Source organism: Anomaloglossus baeobatrachus, chromosome 4, assembly GCF_048569485.1.
Source record: "Anomaloglossus baeobatrachus isolate aAnoBae1 chromosome 4, aAnoBae1.hap1, whole genome shotgun sequence".
NCBI classification, from domain to species: domain Eukaryota; kingdom Metazoa; phylum Chordata; class Amphibia; order Anura; family Aromobatidae; genus Anomaloglossus; species Anomaloglossus baeobatrachus.
The window spans coordinates 24,649,868-24,668,922 of NC_134356.1; the positions used below are offsets into that span (position 1 = coordinate 24,649,868).

The 19,055-nt window shown below is 49.4% G+C and overlaps 1 protein-coding gene across 1 annotated transcript; it reads right to left on the reverse strand.

Moving 5' to 3' along the window:
• Positions 1 to 3,965: 3,965 nt before the first annotated feature.
• On the reverse strand, positions 3,966 to 6,117 carry LOC142302772 (E3 ubiquitin/ISG15 ligase TRIM25-like). The gene has a single exon (XM_075343883.1). It carries the CDS (start codon positions 5,947 to 5,949, stop codon positions 4,360 to 4,362), a length of 1,590 nt encoding a protein of 529 aa, XP_075199998.1. The 5' UTR covers positions 5,950 to 6,117; the 3' UTR covers positions 3,966 to 4,359.
• Positions 6,118 to 19,055: the final 12,938 nt, after the last annotated feature.

Here is a 19,055-nt window from a genome sequence, read left to right on the forward strand (position 1 = left end):
CCGACAGCCAGCAAAGGCGCTCAACACAGTGAAATCCTAGGTGCATTGCCTCCTAAGAAGTATGCATATCAAAAAGGTCCATGGAGCCTCTGTTAGGAGTCTCGACATGGAAAATAGCCAGATATCATCCCTTCGGGAAGGGCCTAGCCAAGGAGTGGCTCTTTTTAGAAGACCACCTTAATCACCATATTAAGTGGCCTTTTTAGTCAATATACAGCTCTTGACGAGTTTAAAGATATGACATGGTAAATACCAAGGCCAGGTATCCATCCACGGACAGCTGTTTCGGGGTATTGCCCCTCATCAGTGTGGAGTAGGATTCTGGCTAGATGGGAGCAATGCCTAGTAGCCCAGCAAGACAAAACAATCACTGATCTCAGGGAGACCAGCCAGAGAAAACACTGCTGGCAGCCAGCAAATGTACTCAACACAGCTATCTGGCTATTTTCCGTGTCGAAAATCCTAACAGAGGCTCCATGGACCTTTTTGATTTGACCTGACATCACAGCACAGTATGCATGCGCCTCAGGTATCTGAGTCTCATCATCATCACCTTCATTCCTGAGGCTTAACGTCGGTTGACGAGGGTCGGGATCCTGCTGGGACCCTACTGGGATCCTACTGCATCCAAACCAGGATCCAACAAAGATTTTGGGCTTCGGTGCAGATGCTTTCCTCCTCAAGAGTCTGGAAATCTTTAGAGCAGACCTGTGATGCCCATGGGATAGAATGTGTGAACAGCTCTGCAGACTTGCCCTTGTGTGGTTCCCCATAGTTAGATAGTCAGTTTGCTAGTTGAGCATTTCTGACGTGGGCGCAAACAAGTGTAATTGGGGTGGCACCTCTGGGGAATGAAGCATGTGTGATGTAGAGGTAGAGGAAAAGGAGAAGAGGCCACTTGATGTAGCGCTTGCCATCCACTCTACCACCTGCTGTTTATCAGCCTCATTTTGAAGTTGAAGCAATGTGTGGCTGCCAAAGAAATCAAGCAGAGTAGGCTGTCCACAAACGGAATTTGTTCTCATTTCTCTTGGGATATGATGAGCTGGCGTTTGCTCACTACAACTTTGACTAACTGAGCTTTCCACATGTACACCTCCAACACGTCGCCTATTCCCCTTTCTACGACAACCTCGTTGTGATTTACTACTCATGGTTAATGTATCCTTCCCTTTTTAAACAGATGTTTCACAACCCTACGCCCACACCTGTCAGATACCTGACACAAAAGATAAATTATTTAGTTACTTAAAGTTAGAAAAACACCGTTTTACCTTGTTCAATAGCAATTTCACTCTAGGTACCACAATCAATACCTATAATATATTTCAGTGCATAATTTAGAGCAGTCCCAGAAAAGTGGCAATAAACACTTTTTAGATACTGCGCTAAAAACTTTGTTACGCTCACCAATAAATGTGGTTATACCCAGAGCACTGTTTTTAAAATTTTCTAAAGGCAATTTGAATTGGCAAGATGTAGTGTCTAGATACTGCACTAACAATTTTTTGGGAACAGCCAATAACGCAGCGAACACAGGTACGCGCATCACCGCTGGTGACGCTGCATTGATTAGCATGTTAGTACACCCCTGTAGGTGTACGTACTAACATGACAAGAGGGCGGCTAGTCGGCGGAAGTAACGCCCTCACAACTAGTTGCTGGCCTTATTAGCATATGATATAAGATCTTTAGAAATACTCTTTATCTATGCTTGTGTATACAGGACGATTAGGCAGGTATTAGCAATATGCACCCAGAGCCACTGGTGGTTCTGGGTGCATATTACACCTGATAGAGTCCCTTTACCTATATTCCCAAAGACAGTCAAGTAGATTACTTACCTTTATTATTTTTTTAAGGCTGACGGATTCAGGTCCCAAGTTCATACAATCAGCAGTGAAATCAGTGCTAACGTTTGTTCCCTTTTTGTATCTGACAATAATTACTTTTTGTTTTATTCTCTTTTGCAGATTTCACTTTTTCCTACATACAAGAGTTTTCTTTGTTTTTAGGAATTTACCACTGAAAATACTTTAGTACGGCCTGTAGAAGTGCAACTGCTTATTGTCGGATCTCCTCACTGTTTTGTTTTTATGGTGTTTTTGTTTGTAATTCTTTTTGTAACCTTGTTTATGTTCCCCTTTGTGTCTAACTATATCTATTGATCTGATTTACTCCATGTCATGTTTTATAATTCTCAAAATCAGGGTCCAGGTTACGTACAATGTTTTAATTTATTTCCAACAATTTCTCAGGTCTGAATTGTAATAGATCTGCATCTCAGTTCTTATGAAGGCACTGAAGTCCAACTGAGGCCTAGCACACACGGCGAGTAATATGGAGCAACATTCACGCCATTTGTATATAAAGTATTGTTTGCAAGTTTAGCCCATAACTATGATTATGATGCAGCCATAAGGCATCGTCGAAACGTGTTGATCTTTGAGGAGGGTCTCATTGGCTTTTGCCATTTTTAATGCCACGGTCTGTGTAGATATTTTTACATTGATCCATTAAAGCTGTTTTTATGTCTGCAACACTGGTTTATTCGCCGGATACCTATGGTTTCATTTCTTGAAAATAAAAAAGACTAAGAGATTGAGACTAAAAAAAAACTTTAATAATTTTAAATGTATTACTAGCTATAAAATTAGTGGGTGTATTACACAGTGCACTTTCTAGGTTCTTATTTAATACTCAATAAAAGTTAAGTTTTATATCCCTTTTCCAGTGATTTCCGATAGTTATATTTAACTATTCCAAGTGTTTCGGGGGGGAAGGGGGACTGAGGAGACACAGGCCCCGCTCTGCTTATAATCTCTGAGGTAAGGTGACCGGATTAGGCTAGTTTCACACTTGCGTTGGACGGGATCCGTAGCATTGCGTTGTGTGATGCATGCAACGGATGCGTTGCATATAGTGGCACAATGCATGCTACAGATCGTACAAAATAACGCAATCCGTTTTAGTTTTTTTTCCTTGTCTTTACACATCTGAGCATGCGCAGTTGTGTAAAGACAGCTGCGTTAACCGAATCCGTCAAATGACGCATTCTAACGGAATCCGCCACCATAGGCGTCCATTATAAAAACAACGGACGCCTAACGGATTCCTGCAGGTTGCGTTTTTTGACACTTTGCCAAGCGCAGAAAAACGCTACATGCAGCGTTCCATCCGCCCGACGCAGCGTCAAAATAACGACGCTGCGCCTTCCAGCGGATGCAACGCAGACACTTGCGTTACAGTGCGTCGTCCATGCAACTCTATGGAGAATAGCGCAGCCCGCGCTATTCTCCATAGTGACGGAATGCGCTGAACGCAAGTGTGAAACTAGCCTTAGTGGGTGATCCGACAGTGGTTAAACTGGTTAATTCTTCTTTTAAAGGGAACCTGTCACCTGTTTGTTGCCCTATAAGCTGCGGACACCATCACTGGGCTCTTATATACAACATTCTAACATGCTGTATTAAGAGCCCAGGCCGCTGTGTATAACATAAAAAACACTTTATAATGCTCACCTAGAAGGTCGCTCCGGTGCACAACAGTCGGATGGGTGGCACCGTTCTCCAGGACCGGCGCCTCCCCTTTTGGCCATCTTGATCGTCCTTATTCTGAAGCCACAGTGCATGACGCGTCTACGTCATACACACACACCAGCATTGAGGTCCTGCGCAGGCGCACTTTGATCTGCCCTGCTCAGGGCAGATCAAAGTGTTGTAGTGTGACTGCACAGGACCGGCGAGTGTGTATGATGTAGATGCGTCATGCACCTCGGCTTCAGAATAAGTAAGACCAAGATGGCCGACAGGGGAGGCGCCGGTCCTGGAGAACGGTTCCACCCATCCGACTGTTGTGCACCGGAGCGACCGGTTTAGGTGAGTATTATAAAGTGTTTTTTATGTTATATACAGCGGCCTAAGTTCTTATATACAGCATGCTAGAATGCTGTATATAAGAGCCCAGTGATGGTGGCCGCAGCGTATAGGGCAAAAAACAGGTGACAGGTTTAAGGGAGTGTTAGTCTGGGCTGGTTCTTAGGGTAACGTACTGATAAGAGTTAGTTATTGTACGTATAAGTTGCATCCATGTTTATTGAGTGTGTTTAAGCTAATATACACAATCCCCAGGAGCTTACGTTGAGTTCCCAATCCCTACTTAAATCAACCTGTGTAATAATAAAAACAGTATAAAGTCACCACTGCGTCATCTCTCTTAGTGTGTTATATTCTGGGTCTGTTACTTACAACAGCTGCCATTTACGGATCATCACCTGTATCGCACCATCTTATTCATCCCGTTGGCCAAATAATTAACAATGAAAAGCTTAGCTATGTCTCCAATATCTGCCAAGATATTCTACCAGTTACTGTTTACCCCTAATATCCTTAAAGAACCATCCCATACACATAATGCAGCATGAAGGGGCTCGGTGAAGGCGGCAGTGAAGGTGTGTAACTGTCTGATGGGGTCACACAGCTCATAAAAGGACAGCTGCCCGGTCCCATAATCCAGATGTATTCTAACTCTATCACTGGAGATATTGTCAGGTAACAGGATCACTTCACTGTCATGTCTCACTGAATACCGATTATTATTTCTCCACAGACTCCAGGACTTGTTATTATATCCAATGTATGATTGACTTCCCCTCCTGTCTATACTGGGATAACACATCCCCACAATCCAGCTACCTGATCCACTGCCCTCCACATCCCAGTAATGTCGTCCTGAGGTAAATCCCCTCCTGCTCATCACCTGATAATCCTGGAATCTCTCTGCTGTTTCTGGACGATTCTGGTTATTTTGTGTCCCGGTTGCAGTTTTCAGGTCGTCTGATATATGGACATAATTACCAGCTGTGTTTACATCCAGTAATATGTCTGCAGGACCCTCCACATAGATCCCGCTCCTTATACCTGTTATTACCTCACATAATGTGTGTAATGTGTGTGAGATCACAGCCACATCCAGGTCATCTCCATCATGGAGCTGTTTATCATGTCCCCCTGTGTCCTCATCACCCTCCTCCTCCTCAGGATCACACAAGTCCCCGGTGTCTGGTTCCTGTAAGACGGTCAGTGGATCAGTCATGTTACACAGTTCCTCAATGTGCCTCATCTTCCTGGACAGCTCGTCCTTCTTTATTTCCAGCTGATGGATCAGAGCAGACAGTGACAGTGACTCTTCCTTTTCCTGCCTGGAGATCTCACTCAGGACCTTCTTCTCCAGGTCGTCCACCCGTCTCCTGATGTCTGTACACAGGGCAGTGACTCTCTCGGCTTCTCCAGATGCTTTCTTTTGAGCTTTTCTCCTGCGCTCCTCCAGACTCCGGACTCTTTCCTCAGTCTCCTGTCTCTTTCTGATTAGTTTCTGGAGAACATTTCTCAGTTTTGTCTTCTTCTTCTCAGAGGCATCATAAAGTATCTCCACCCGATGTCCCCGGTGTTCTCCGGCCAAACTGCAGGACACACAGATACAAGCAGCGTCCTCAGTGCAGTAATATTCCAGGATCTTCTTATGAACAGAACATTTCTTGTTCTTCAGAGAAGTGCTGGGATCAGATAAGACGTGTTCTGGTGATTTGCTGTGAGCCCTCAGATGATTATCACACAGAAAAGCCTCACAGTGTAGACAGGATCTAACAGCAGGTACCGACGAGTGAATACAGTAAGTGCAGCAGATCCCGGTTTCCGTCTGTGCTGGTGGAGTAATCAGTAAATTCTCCATTATGTTCCGCAGAGCTATGTTCCTCATCAGCGCCGGCCGCTCCTGAAACTCTTCTCTGCAGTCAGGGCAGAAATAGACTCCAGACTCGTCCTGTGTATCCAGCGCCTGATGAATACAATCCCGGCAGAAGTTGTGTCCACATCTCAGCATTACAGGATCTGTATAAGAGCTCAGACAGATGGAGCAGAGCAGCTCGTTTCTCAGATCAGCAGACGCCATGGCTGTAGTAATGTGCAGTGAAGACAGAGAACCGCCTCCTTAATGTGAACCACTGGGAGCTGAGACAATTTTTTCCCGCTGCGAGCTTATTCAGGCATGGCTGGGTCTTGGCGTGCAGGAAAGCAGTAGGTGCACAAATGCACATGTGTTGGATATCAATGACCTACAAGTCTCCTCCCACTAGAAAGCATAAACACATTGTGATTGGCTCACTGGGACACATGACCAGTGATATCATCAAGGTCTTTAAGTAATTTTCTACGTGAGGAGACAAAAAAAAGTTGGATTTCTGTCTCTCAGTATTCATTTCTTTTGTTGCTGTCTTGTCAGTCAGATGCGCAGTGCCAGAGGGTTGTCCCCTCACCACCTCCCCCCAACTAGGGCTGGTTCTTGGGAATGTTAGGGACAGTGCAGCAGAGAATAATCAGCCAGAGACAGGAGAGGAGCTTTTACCTTTTACTGGAGCTCTGTAGAGAACAGTCTGGAACCTTCCGTACAGTATTCACTAGGATGGAGGTCTGACCTGCCCCAATGAGAGTTTGGCTTCTCTGCTATGTGGTGGTCGTGTATTCCTCCTGCCGCTACTTCCTTACCTGGGAAAAGGTGTCTTGAAATCCTGGGATTTTCAAGACCGAAAAACTCTGGATCCTTGATCCCTTCCAGCGAGCAGGTGACACGAATCCTATGGGAAAACTTACTGTTCTTCTAGAAGTTTCTGGACTCAATCATGTCGCTGAGCTCCTGGGCAAATTACTGCTCCTTATGAAAAGGCTAACAGCAGTCTCTCAGTTAGCCACTGACTCTGTAAGTCTAGGTGGTCTAGGGACTGATACCCTGCTATTTTGCAGCTGGCCCCTCTAGAGGTTTCAACAGTTACCTCAGGCCAGGACTGTCTCCATTTTTACCTCACACTAAGCTTCTCCTGTTTCTCCCTCTAGGGCGCGCACACAAGCCTTGTTATCAGCTTAGAATGTAAGCCCGCAAGGGCAGGGCCCTCTTCCCTCTGTACTAGTCTGTCTACTGTAACTTGTATATGTATTTTGCATGTAACTCCTTCTCATGTACAGCACCAATTAATGGTGCTCTATAAATAAATAATAATAATAATAATAATCAGCTCAGGTGAACAGCCGCAGTAAAGGAGTGTGGGCAAATGTGTGTTTGTATGTAGTAAACAGCAGAAAAAAACAAAATCTCATTAAAGCTGACAATACATGTTATACATATTGAAATACACATGCAGCCATTCTTTGTGGTGATCCAGGCACAGGGCATCAAATTCACCTGACTAAGTATGAAAATTGCATATGAGTGGAATAGCCTGTGATGACTGCTGGACCCAGAAAGTAGAGCTGAATCCTGACAGTGAGTATATTACACATTGTTAGTCTGGACTCACACGAGCGTATAACTCGCATGAGTATCGGAACGCATCACCCTACGCGGCTAGCTTCTCTGCTGACAGGAGCGGGTCAGTTTCATGTATTTCTACGCGGCTCACATGCTCCTGTCTGGAGAGTGTGCGGCCGCACCAAGTGATACGTTCCGATACTAATGCGAGTTATACGCTCGTGTGAGGGCACCCTTAGGATTGGGCTACAGGGCTTCATTTTATAATGAAAGGGGTTGTCCAGGTTTGAGATGAAAATGTGGAATTACTCTAGTTGACTGCAGGCCTCTGAATCCTCACAGAACAAGCTGCACACTTTTAGGATTCCCCCATGTCAGTGGCGAGAGTAGACAGTCATGTAAACACAAGTATGTGATGTAAAAAAAAAATAATCTGCACACGTACCGATGCCTCTCAGTCTTCATCGCAGTTTCTTAATAAAATGGCACCAGAGATTGCGGTAGCACATGCACGGACTCCGGCGCCATTTTAATGAAGACATAATTCCTGTGGCAACGTGCACGTGCCGCCAACAACAGTAATGGTGGTGTGGCGCGATATTCAAATAAAGAAAAGGGGGCAAGCCAGGAGAGTAAAAACCCTGACCCATAAAGGCCCGCCCCCATTGCACGTCAGCCGAAGTACAGTGTTTTTCTGCAAGTTTGATTTAAGATATTTCATCAACCAAGCATCCAATCTTTCCACAACAGTCATGCCTGGATTCAGCATCTTAGTGCCAGTATGTCACTGCCTTTACTTCATATAGACACATAGAAAAATCCTGGTGGTTGATTCTCTTTAACTTGTCAGACAGCACAATACTTTATTAAAGAGGTTGTCCACTACTTTAACACTAAAGGCTACTTTACACACTGGGATATCGGTCCCGATATCGCTAGTGTGGGTACCCGCCCCCATCTGTTGCGCGACACGGGCAAATCGCTGCCCGTGTCGCACAACAGCCGTCACACATACTTACCTGTCCGGCGACGTCGCTGTGACCGGCGAACCGCCTCCTTTCTAAGGGGGCGGTCCGTGCGGCGTCAAAGCGACGTCACTGAAACGTCACTGAACCGCCGCCCAATAGCAGCGGAGGGGCGGAGATGAGCGGGACGTAACATCCCGCCCACCTCCTTCCTTCCGCATAGCAGCCGGGAGGCAGGTAAGGGGAGCTTCCTCGTTCCTGCGGCGTCACACGCAGCGATGTGTGCTGCCGCAGGAACGAGGAACAACTTCGTTACTGCTGCAGTAACGATTTTTGAGAATGGACCCCCGTGTAGCCGATTAGCGATTTTGCACGTTTTTGCAACGATGCAAAATCGCTTATCGGTGTCACACGCAACGGCATCGCTAATGCGGCCGGATGTGCGTCACAAATTCCGTGACCCCAACGACTCCGCATTAGCGATGTCGCAGCGTGTAAAGCCCGCTTAATGGCCTATCCTTAGGATAAATCATCAATGTCTTATTGGCCGGAGTCTGCCATGTAGAGATCATCACCTGTATCCCACCATCTAATTAATACTATTGGCCAAATAATTTAGCATTAAAAAGCTTAGTTCTGATTCCAGTATCTGCCAAGATATCTTACATATTGATGCTTCCTCCATGTTACTTTTTACCCCTAATATCTTTATAGAACCACTATATATATATGTATGTATGTATATATATATAAATATATATATATATATATATAAATATATATATATATATACATATATATATATATATATTTATATACACACACACACATGTGTCGCCCTGGGCAAGCCAGGGGACACAGGTCACACACCACCACACCCTACATCCCAGTGAGGAACACCGAAGCTAGACAGAAATCCTTGTTGCCTTCCTCCAGAGGCTGATGATTCACACCAGGGGGTGGGCCAGGCGGTTGGCTCCGCCCACCGAGGAGATCACAGCTCCGGAGGCGGGAAGTACCAGAGAGTCTAGTCAGGGAGGAGGAAGTGGAAGGAGTGTGCAAAAGCCTGAGGTAGTCCAGCTGTGTGCAGGACAGGTCAGCAAGGTCAGCAACGGCGGTGACTGCCTGGAGGGGGACCGTTTGGAAGTTCCTGGAAGGACCCCGTAGGCTGTGTGCCTGGCGGTCTGGAGCAGTGTTCCGAAGGACAGTCAGCACCAGGGCAGGGGCCTCTCGGACCCCGGCAAGGCTTGGAGTCGCCATAATTTGCCGAATCCATCAGTGAAGAGGACGCAGATCCCCCAACAACCAAGTCCCGATTGAAGGCAACAGCCCAGCCAGTGTAAGAGAGACACCGCCACCGCCAAGGCACCAGTTTCTTAGGGCCAGCGCCTGCGGGCAAAGAGTAGAGCTCCTCCGGTCCAGCTTGAAACCGGGGAGCGGGTTACCGGTGGGGACCCATCGCAACCAACAAGTACACAAAGGTGCAAGGAAGAGGGACATCACCGTCACCTACTGGGAGAGCAATTGCAGCCGTCCGTGGGACCGTCTTACCAGCCGTTTGGTTTACCGTAAAAACTGTGTCAACGTCTCAGGCTGAGTGAGTACCACAGTGCCGCAAGGCACAGCGCTGCCCCGCGTCCCTGCGCCCACCAGGCCCTGCACCTCACAAGCCATCACCGGGCCCCGGGATCACCAACCCCTACCCACGGAGGGGCAACACAACACCTGGCTGCTCCACATCACCATCCCCGGGATCCCCGTATTGAGCAGCGGTGGTGAAATCACCACAACCGTGGGTGGCGTCACGGACAATAAACAATCCCCACACCCAACAACCCCCTTTCACTCACGGGCGAGGAGTGCCGCTCGAGAAACCCCCGGGATCCGGCCCACCGCTCGAGCCACCACTGAGCAGCAGCCGCCGTACCCGAGCAGAAGGGGTGAGCGTAGTGTGCTGACACCCTTCTCCCCACCCGCGACAACTTGGCGTCACGAACAGGATCCTACCGCTCTGCCGTCTGGTAGAGGTGCGCCTTGTTACCGCCGGAGGTACCCGGCAAGAAAATTTCAGAAGTCGCCATCTTTGGCGCGAAAAGTTCCCGCTCGAGCGTCTTCTCGAGTAGCAGAGTCACGAAGGCCAAAACCCCGCCCCGAGAGAGGAGGGGCCGGAAAGAGCTAAGGGGGACGCGATGGCGGCTGGACGCATGTAGCTGCAGCTATAAAAGCAGGGACGCCAGGACTCTGCAGATTGACTGGGTTCCTGGAAGGCACGATTGCCAAGATGTACAGCCCAACTCCCAACGAGGAAGCCCCCGCGCCCGGCACGGCGACGTGGTTGAGGGACCGGACCGTCCCGCTGAGTAACCGTCTGCAGGCTGATATGCAACTCCTCCTGGAGGAGTGGGAGACCGACATGGCGGACGTGGTGGCTGCTATGTGGAGACGCGAGGCAGAAGAGGATTTGGAGGAGCGGGTAAGCGACCCACGCCCCTGTATTCCTGAGGGATCGGCCGTTGGAGCTGAGGGGCCCGGCCGGCTTCCGCTCACCCTGCCTCTCTCCCCGCTACCCGCGATAGTTGCTGCCGCCCCGCCATTAGGCCCGCTACCTGTCCAACCGGTAGCGATACCCTGCCCGGCCGCTCCGGCGGACCAGCCGGCTGCAGACGCCCAGGACGGCCCTGAAATGCACCAAGGGGAACCGCTGGAACCGCGGCCCCTTACTAGCGTGGTGCCAGAAGTCCCAGTAGAGACTGTGCCAGACCCTGAGCCCGGGACCGTGGCTTGGATGAAGGCCCGGGTGATACAATTCTACCAACGTCAGCAGGATCAGATCTTCCGGATGCTGGAGCAGTGGACCAACGAGGTGGAGGAGCTGATTACAACTGCCCCGATGTGCGAAAGGGGAATAGATGTAGCAGAACCGACTGGTGACCCACGTCCCTATGTCCTATCTGGACCGGCCGCTGCGGCTGAGGGGCCCGGCCTAGTCTCGGCCTATGCATCGCCCTTGCCGTCACATATGGGGCGCCTCAGTATAAGCTCGCCTACTCTGCTGCTCCATGCTACCGCAGAAGGGGCTGAAGTGTTGGATGCTGGAGACCAGGAGGCTGCGGCAGCTGGCGGCAACCCGCCTGACGCAGGAATAAGAGAGGACGACTCCTGCCCCAGCTCCGAGTCCACTGTTGCAGCTGAAGGAGCCAGTGAGCGTTCCCGCTATGTGGGGGACCCCGTGGTTTACCATACCCCGCGTACCGGTGGAAATGGGTACCGGGTACCCCTGTCACAGCAGGCATGTCAGTGCATGTTTGATGTGCTGGTGGCAGAGGATGGGTCCGCCTTAGCAGAGGAACCGGAGTAGGGCAGCGGATGCCCGCAGCACCGTCCCCGTTGGGACCACCAGTTTGTTTGTTTGTTTGAAAAGTTTGAAGTTCTGCCAATGAAGAAAATGATTACCGAGTACATTACCTGATTTGCTTTGTGATTAAACCGGCTGGAGCCGGCACCGTTGTCCCCGTAGGGACCGTTTAAAAGGTTTTGCATGGAGGACTATCCATGGACAAGCCCGTGAACTTGCAGGGCACCCACAAACGTTAAGTGGCTTGTAAATATGTTGTTTGCCGTTACCGTTTTCCGCAGGCCGCCTCCGGAGAGGCAGATTGGAGGGAGGGCCCTGAGCAGAGCAGGCTAGGGCCCAGCCACCAAAGGAACCGGTGGCTACCCTCTTGAGGGAAGGACAGATCCCGCTCGGGTACCGTGTGCTGGACTGTGGGTCAAGGGGTGCTGCCTGGGCTTTAGGGGCAGCATCAGGGCCAGGTTGCTTGGGTGGGAGAGAGCGGAAACCGTAACCGTAAACCGTTATGCAACGTTAAAGTAAATGTGCCTCCCGTTAAGGGAAGAGTTATTAAGAATGTATTTTTGTTTGATTAACCTTGTTACCCCTTTTTACAGAAAAATAAAACCGGTGTTGGACGGCAGCCCGCGGACGGTCTGCATTTTGCTAAGGGGGAATGTGTCGCCCTGGGCAAGCCAGGGGACACAGGTCACACACCACCACACCCTACATCCCAGTTAGGAACACCTAAGCTAAACAAAAATCCTTGTTGCCTTCCTCCAGAGGCTGATGATTCACACCAGGGGGTGGGCCAGGCGGTTGGCTCCGCCCACCGAGGAGATCACAGCTCTGTAGGCGGGAAGTACCAGAGAGTCTAGTCAGGGAGGAGGAAGTGGAAGGAGTGTGCAAAAGCCTGAGGTAGTCCAGCTGTGTGCAGGACAGGTCAGCAAGGTCAGCAACGGCGGTGACTGTCTGGAGGGGGACCGTTTGGAAGTTTCTGGAAGGACCCCGTAGGCTGTGTGCCTGGCGGTCTGGAGCAGTGTTCCGAAGGACAGTCAGCACCAGGGCAGGGGCCTCTCGGACCCCGGCAAGGCTTGGAGTCGCCATAATTTGCCGAATCCGTCAGTGAAGAGGACGCAGATCCCCCAACAACCAAGTCCCGATTGAAGGCAACAGCCCAGCCAGTGTAAGAGAGACACCGCCACCGCCAAGGCACCAGTTTCTTAGGGCCAGCGCCTGCGGGCAAAGAGTAGAGCTCCTCCGGTCCAGCTTGAAACCGGGGAGCGGGTTACCGGTGGGGACCCATCGCAACCAACAAGTACACAAAGGTGCAAGGAAGAGGGACATCACCGTCACCTACTGGGAGAGCAATTGCAGCCGTCCGTGGGACCGTCTTACCAGCCGTTTGGTTTACCGTAAAAACTGTGTCAACGTCTCAGGCTGAGTGAGTACCACAGTGCCGCAAGGCACAGTGCTGCCCCGCGTCCCTGCGCCCACCAGGCCCTGCACCTCACAAGCCATCACCGGGCCCCGGGATCACCAACCCCTACCCACGGAGGGGCAACACAACACCTGGCTGCTCCGCATCACCATCCCCGGGATCCCCGTATTGAGCAGCGGTGGTGAAATCACCACAACCGTGGGTGGCGTCACGGACAATAAACAATCCCCACACCCAAGAACCCCCTTTCACTCACGGGCGAGGAGTGCCGCTCGAGAAACCCCCGGGATCCGGCCCACAGCTCGAGCCACCACTGAGCAGCAGCCGCCGGACCCGAGCAGAAGGGGTGAGCGTAGTGTGCTGACACCCTCCTCCCCGCCCGCGACACACACACACACACATACTGTAAATGCTGCTGTCAGCAATTGTTAGCAGCATTTAAGAGGTTACCAGTAGCAATTGGATGGTATACCGATTGTTACTATTAGGCTATGTGCCCATGGCACTCTGTAACCGCAGATATATCCGCAGGTACGTCCGCAGGTTTGCCGCAGCAGCTTCCGTAATCCGCAGAAATACATAGCTGCGGGATTCCAGCGAAAAATATCTGCGTAAAACCTGCGGACATTCATGCGACTTATCTGCGGAATTCCCGGCCTCTATCTCCCTAGTGGATGGCTGGGAAGTCCGCAGGCATTTCCGCAGGAATAATTGACATGCAGTTATGTGCGACATCCACAGCATATTCCGCAGACGCACATACCACAGCATGGACACAGACACTCCCCATGTCCCATAAGATAACATGGGGAGTGTCTGTACTTGCTAAAACCTGTGGATTGATCTAGAAAATCCAGATAAATCCACAGGTTTTCCGCGGTAAAATCTGTGGGTACAGAGTCCCGTGGGCACATAGCCTTGGGGTGCACTCACACGGCCTTATAACTTGTCTGCGGATCGCGCAGTAATCCTCTGGCTAGCGAGCAACTCTCCTGACTGAGTGTGATAGCTTCATAGAAAAACATGCCGTCACACTCGGGTCAGGATGCCGCCGGTCAGTCTGAGTGTCGCGGGCGGAGGAGGGGACGCTGCGCTCACCCACTGCTCGGGTCCGGCTGCTGCTGCTGCTCGCTCACTCGGTGGCTCGAGCGGTGGGCCGGATCCCGGGGACTCGAGTGGCGCTCCTCGCCCGTGAGTGAAAAGGGGAATGGTGTTGGGGATTGATTGTCCGTGACGCCACCCACGGTTGTGGTGAGGTTGTGACACCACCGCTGCTCTGGACGGGGATCCCGGGAGCGATGACAGGGAGCAGCGCAGTTGTTGTTTTCCCCTCCGTGGGTAGGGGGGGTTGGTTGTCCCGGGGCCCGGTGAGGGAGAGGGATGTGTAGCAGGCGGGTTGCGGGGCCTGGTGAGGTGCAGGATCGCGGGGGCAGCGCGGTGCCGCACGGCACGGTGGTACTCACTCAGCCAATGACGAATGCAAAGTCCTTGGTAAAACACACGGCTGGATGGACGGGGCCCACTGACGGCTGCAGTGGTTTCTGCTCCCGGTGGGTTGATGGTAACCGTCTTTCCCTGCACCTTTGGTTTGTTTGTGGTACTGATGGCTTCCCACCGGTAACCCGCTCCCCAGCTTGGATAGATGCTGAGGGAGCCCCTTTTGCCCGCAGGCTCTGGCCCTGGGAACTGTAGCCTTGGTAGTGACTGTGTTTCCCTTCACGGTGTGAGCTGTTGCCTTCTATCGGGTCTTGACTGCTGGGAAACCCAGGAGGTTCCCTTCGCTAACGCATTTGACGACTCCAAGCCTGGTCGGGGTCCGTAAGCCCTGCCGAACGGTGCTGGCTTCTTTGTTCCCCGGTCCGGTACCGGCGGGCCACCGCCTGTCCCCGGTCCTTACGGTTCACTCCAATCGGCCTCTCCTGCAGACGGTCACCACCGTCTGCCAACCTTGCTGTATGTGCCCAGGCCACGCACCCGGACACGGTCAGTCTGCTCCTCTACCACTTCACTCTTCGACTCCAAAAACTCAACTCCTTCCTTTTCCCGCCTCCAGGACTGTGAACTCCTCGGTGGGTGGGGCCAACCGCCTGGCCCACCCCCTGGTGTGGACATCAGCCCCTGGAGGGAGACAACAAGGATTTTTGTTTGACTTCGGTGTGCCTAGCCGGGGTGTGGGGTGTGTCGGTGTAGTACCTGTGACGACCTGGCTTGTCCAGGGCGCCACATGAGCATTGTGGTGTGATCCTCAGGCGAGTTATACGTGTGAGTGCGCCCTTAGAGGCAGACATTACCTATATAATATAGCCAACATCTGCTCTGTGTGTAGCCTCTTTGCTTCTGAGCCTGCATTAAAGTCCCTGCCAAGCTTCTCAATAGATATATCCATCAGTCTATGTTATAAAACTGGACTCCTTTATAAATTACATAATATTCGCTGCACCACCAGACAATACCGGGGGGGGCACATTGTGGAGCATATTTATGATGCCCAGAACAGGATGACTTGTAGTTTTTTGGATACATCACAGCATTTCTTGCACACACATGGTGGTGACGTCAGCTCATTGAGTGAATATTATTGAAAAAAAATCAGTAACCTAAAAGAGGTAGAGACAAGAGCCATATTTTACCCAGAAGTGAGGCTTCTTGGATTTTGGAATTAATACCTGAGCGCCACCTGGTCTAAATCTCAAAACAGATTTATTGTATGTATATTGAACTTATTGTATATATTTTAATTTATTTGTTTTTCTCTTTTTGTTCATTTCCTCTTCAGCACACTATTATGGAGCTTCATTTGTATCATGCTATGATTAAGAATGATTTCTGAATGAAACATATAAGCCCTGTATACACCTGTCAGGGCCGGGAAGGCTGGTGGGCCCAGGAGGTGGATCCAGTGGACCTTGCTCTCCACCGGAGGGCAGGGTACACGGCAGCCGGAGCGCTGACGTGGCAGGAACAAGAATAAACAGGTCACCAGAGTCACAGAGTTCTTTAGGACAGTAATGTAAACAGGCACAGGTACCAAGGAGCAATGACAAGAAGTCAGCAGGACACGGTACCAGGGGACCTGAGCACCTAGCTCATAAGACTAGCTACAAGACACGTTGATCAGGCGCCGCCCACATGGAAAGGCAAGTCTTATATACCCAGCACAGCCCTATGTCATTTCCTGCTTCAGGTGTGCTGGGCCTATAAGACCAGGAGAGTGGGCGCGGCCTGGTCCTATACAGAACCATGTGGCTAAGACTCAGAGTCAGACTCCTGAGACCAGGAACAGGACTCAGGGGAGCAAGAGCGGGAGCGGCAGCCATGACCGGTGAACACATGGACTGGATCAGTGGGTAAGGAGTGGTGCTGGGACACGGGGAGCGTGACATCACCATGGATATCCTTGTTTTTAACTATGTTTTTCTAATAAACCAATGGCTTTAAATAATTGAGTTGCTTCTTGAAGAGGTTGCTGGAATAGTTTTCTCCACAGTAAGCCGAGAGGAATATACAGTGGGACGAGAGGCGTATACAGTGGGCTGAATGGATAATACGGAGAATACAGTGGGACAAGAGGAGAATACAGTGGGCCGAATGGATAATATGGAGAATACAGTGGGACGAGAGGAGAATACAGTGGGTACTGAGGAGTGTACAGTGGATCAACTACATAGTGGACAAAGAGTATACAGTGGGTACTGAGGAGTGTGCAGTGGATGGAGTATACAGTGGACGGAGAGGAGTATACAGTGGGCATTGAGGAGTATACAGTGGACAAAAAGGAGTATACAGTGGGCGGAGAGGAGTACACAGTGGGCTGAGAGGAATACACAGTGGGCGGAGAGGAGCATACAGTGGGCAGAAAGGAGTATGCAGTGGGCAGGAGGAGTAAAAAATGGGCAAAAAGGAGTAAACAGTGGGCGAAGGAGTATACAGTGAGCACAGAGGAGTATAAAGTGAGCAGAGAGGAGTAAACAATGGGCGAAGAGAAGTACACAGTGGGCGTAGAGGAGTACACAGTGGGCTGAGAGGAATACAGAGTGGGCGGAGAGGAGCATACAGTGAGCACAGAGGAGTACCAAGACAAAAGGGGGTGACCCCGCTCACCTGTACCCGCGAGATCAATTTCGGACCGTGCACGGAGAAAGACGTAGGCAGACCTCAGCAGCAGCATAGGTAGGGTAGGAATCCAGCAATCAGGTCCAAAATAGGTTAAAAATGTATTCTTTCTTTATTTCATGTTCAAGTTTAAAAAAAAAATTTCATCATGAATTCACAGGGAATACAGGTGAGAAGACGCGTTTCTAAACGCGTCCTCTCACCTGTATTCCCTATGAATTCATGATGGAAAATTTTTTAACTTGAACATGTAATAAAGAAAGAATACATTTTTTAACCTATTTTGGACCTGATTGCTGGATTCCTACCCTACCTATAGTAAGCACAGAGGAGTATGCAGAGAGGAGTAAACAATGGGCAAAGATGAGTAAACAATGGACGAAAGGAGTATAAAGTGGGCGGAGAGGAGTACACAGTGGGTTGAGAGGAATAAACAGTGGGTGGAGAGGAGCATACAGTGGGCAGAGAAGAGTATACAGTGGGCAGAGAGGAGTATATAATGGGCAGAGACGAGTATGCAGTGGACGGAGAGGAGTATAAAGTGGGCGGAGAGGAGTATAAAGTGGGCAGAGAGGAGTATACAGTGGGTCAAAAGGAGTATACAGTGGGTCAAAGGGAGTATATAGTGGACAGGGTTTATGTGAGGTAATAAAAAAGCACAGGAAGTTGCCTAATCATGAAGAGCAGCATGTAAATAGCCAGCATAGAGGCACAAAACTGAAAAATGGAGGAAATGAAGGTAGAAAAAAAAAACAAAACACTGTGGGTTGTTTTTTAATTACAATTCAGCACAGATTACCTTATAATAAAAAATTGAGTTTTGGGGTCGAACAAGGTCTTTAACCAAACATAGTAAATAAACAATAGATCAGACCTTGACAAAACAGGCATCCCTGAATTCTCTGTGTTAACCCTTGCAGCATGCTGTCTTCAGATTACATAGCAAAAATCTGCTGACGGATTCCCTATAATTCTCTACATGTGTGTATATATGCACCGGTATGTATTTATGTGCATATACATGTGTCATTTTTTTCTACACTCAGAATTGTGTGTACTATAATATTTGAAAATTTTGTTCATGTATTTTCTGTGTCTGAATCCCAAAAATTACCTCTACACAGGGACAATGACTGTCGTCCCATTGATCTGGAATCTATCTCCCATCTCCATAAGGGTAAATTATATCATCTCTCTGGTCCAGAATGTCAGGTCATGAAAAACTATTTAGCAGACAGTCTGCAAAAAGGGTTCATTAGACCGTCCACATCACCACTTAGGGACAGGTATCTTTTTCGTTGGTAAAAAAAGATGGTGCTCTCAGACTATGTATTGACTATAGGTAACAAAACACAATTACTGTAAAAAAACAGTATCTTCTGCCACTTGTCCTAAATCTTTATAATCAGCTGCTTGGGGCCTGTTGGTTTAACAAGCTCAGGGTTGCGTATGACCTGATCTGTAAGTGAAGGAGATGACACTGCGGCTGTTTTTCAAATTTTGTCAATGACTAGTAATGAGGGAGCACTACCATGCTCGAAACAAGCAGGTCGGATGCTCGGATGAGTGCGACTCGAATAACGAGTATAATGGACATCAATGGGGGACTCAAGCATTTTTCTGGAAGTATACAGCTGCCCTTAGGAAGTAATCAACAGATAACTGCAAAGTGGATCATGCACCCAAGTGATTTAGGGACAACGCACATCTTTATCCCACCTTCTAATTAACCCAGTTGTCCAAATAATTCACCAATCAAATGCTTGGTTTCTGTCTCCAGTCTATTTATTTAGTTATTTATTTTACTCACTAATATAGCACTTTACAGACATGATCATAATGGTCCCCGGGGTCACACTCTAAATTCCCTAACAGTATGTCTTTAGAGTGTGGGAGGAACCTGGAG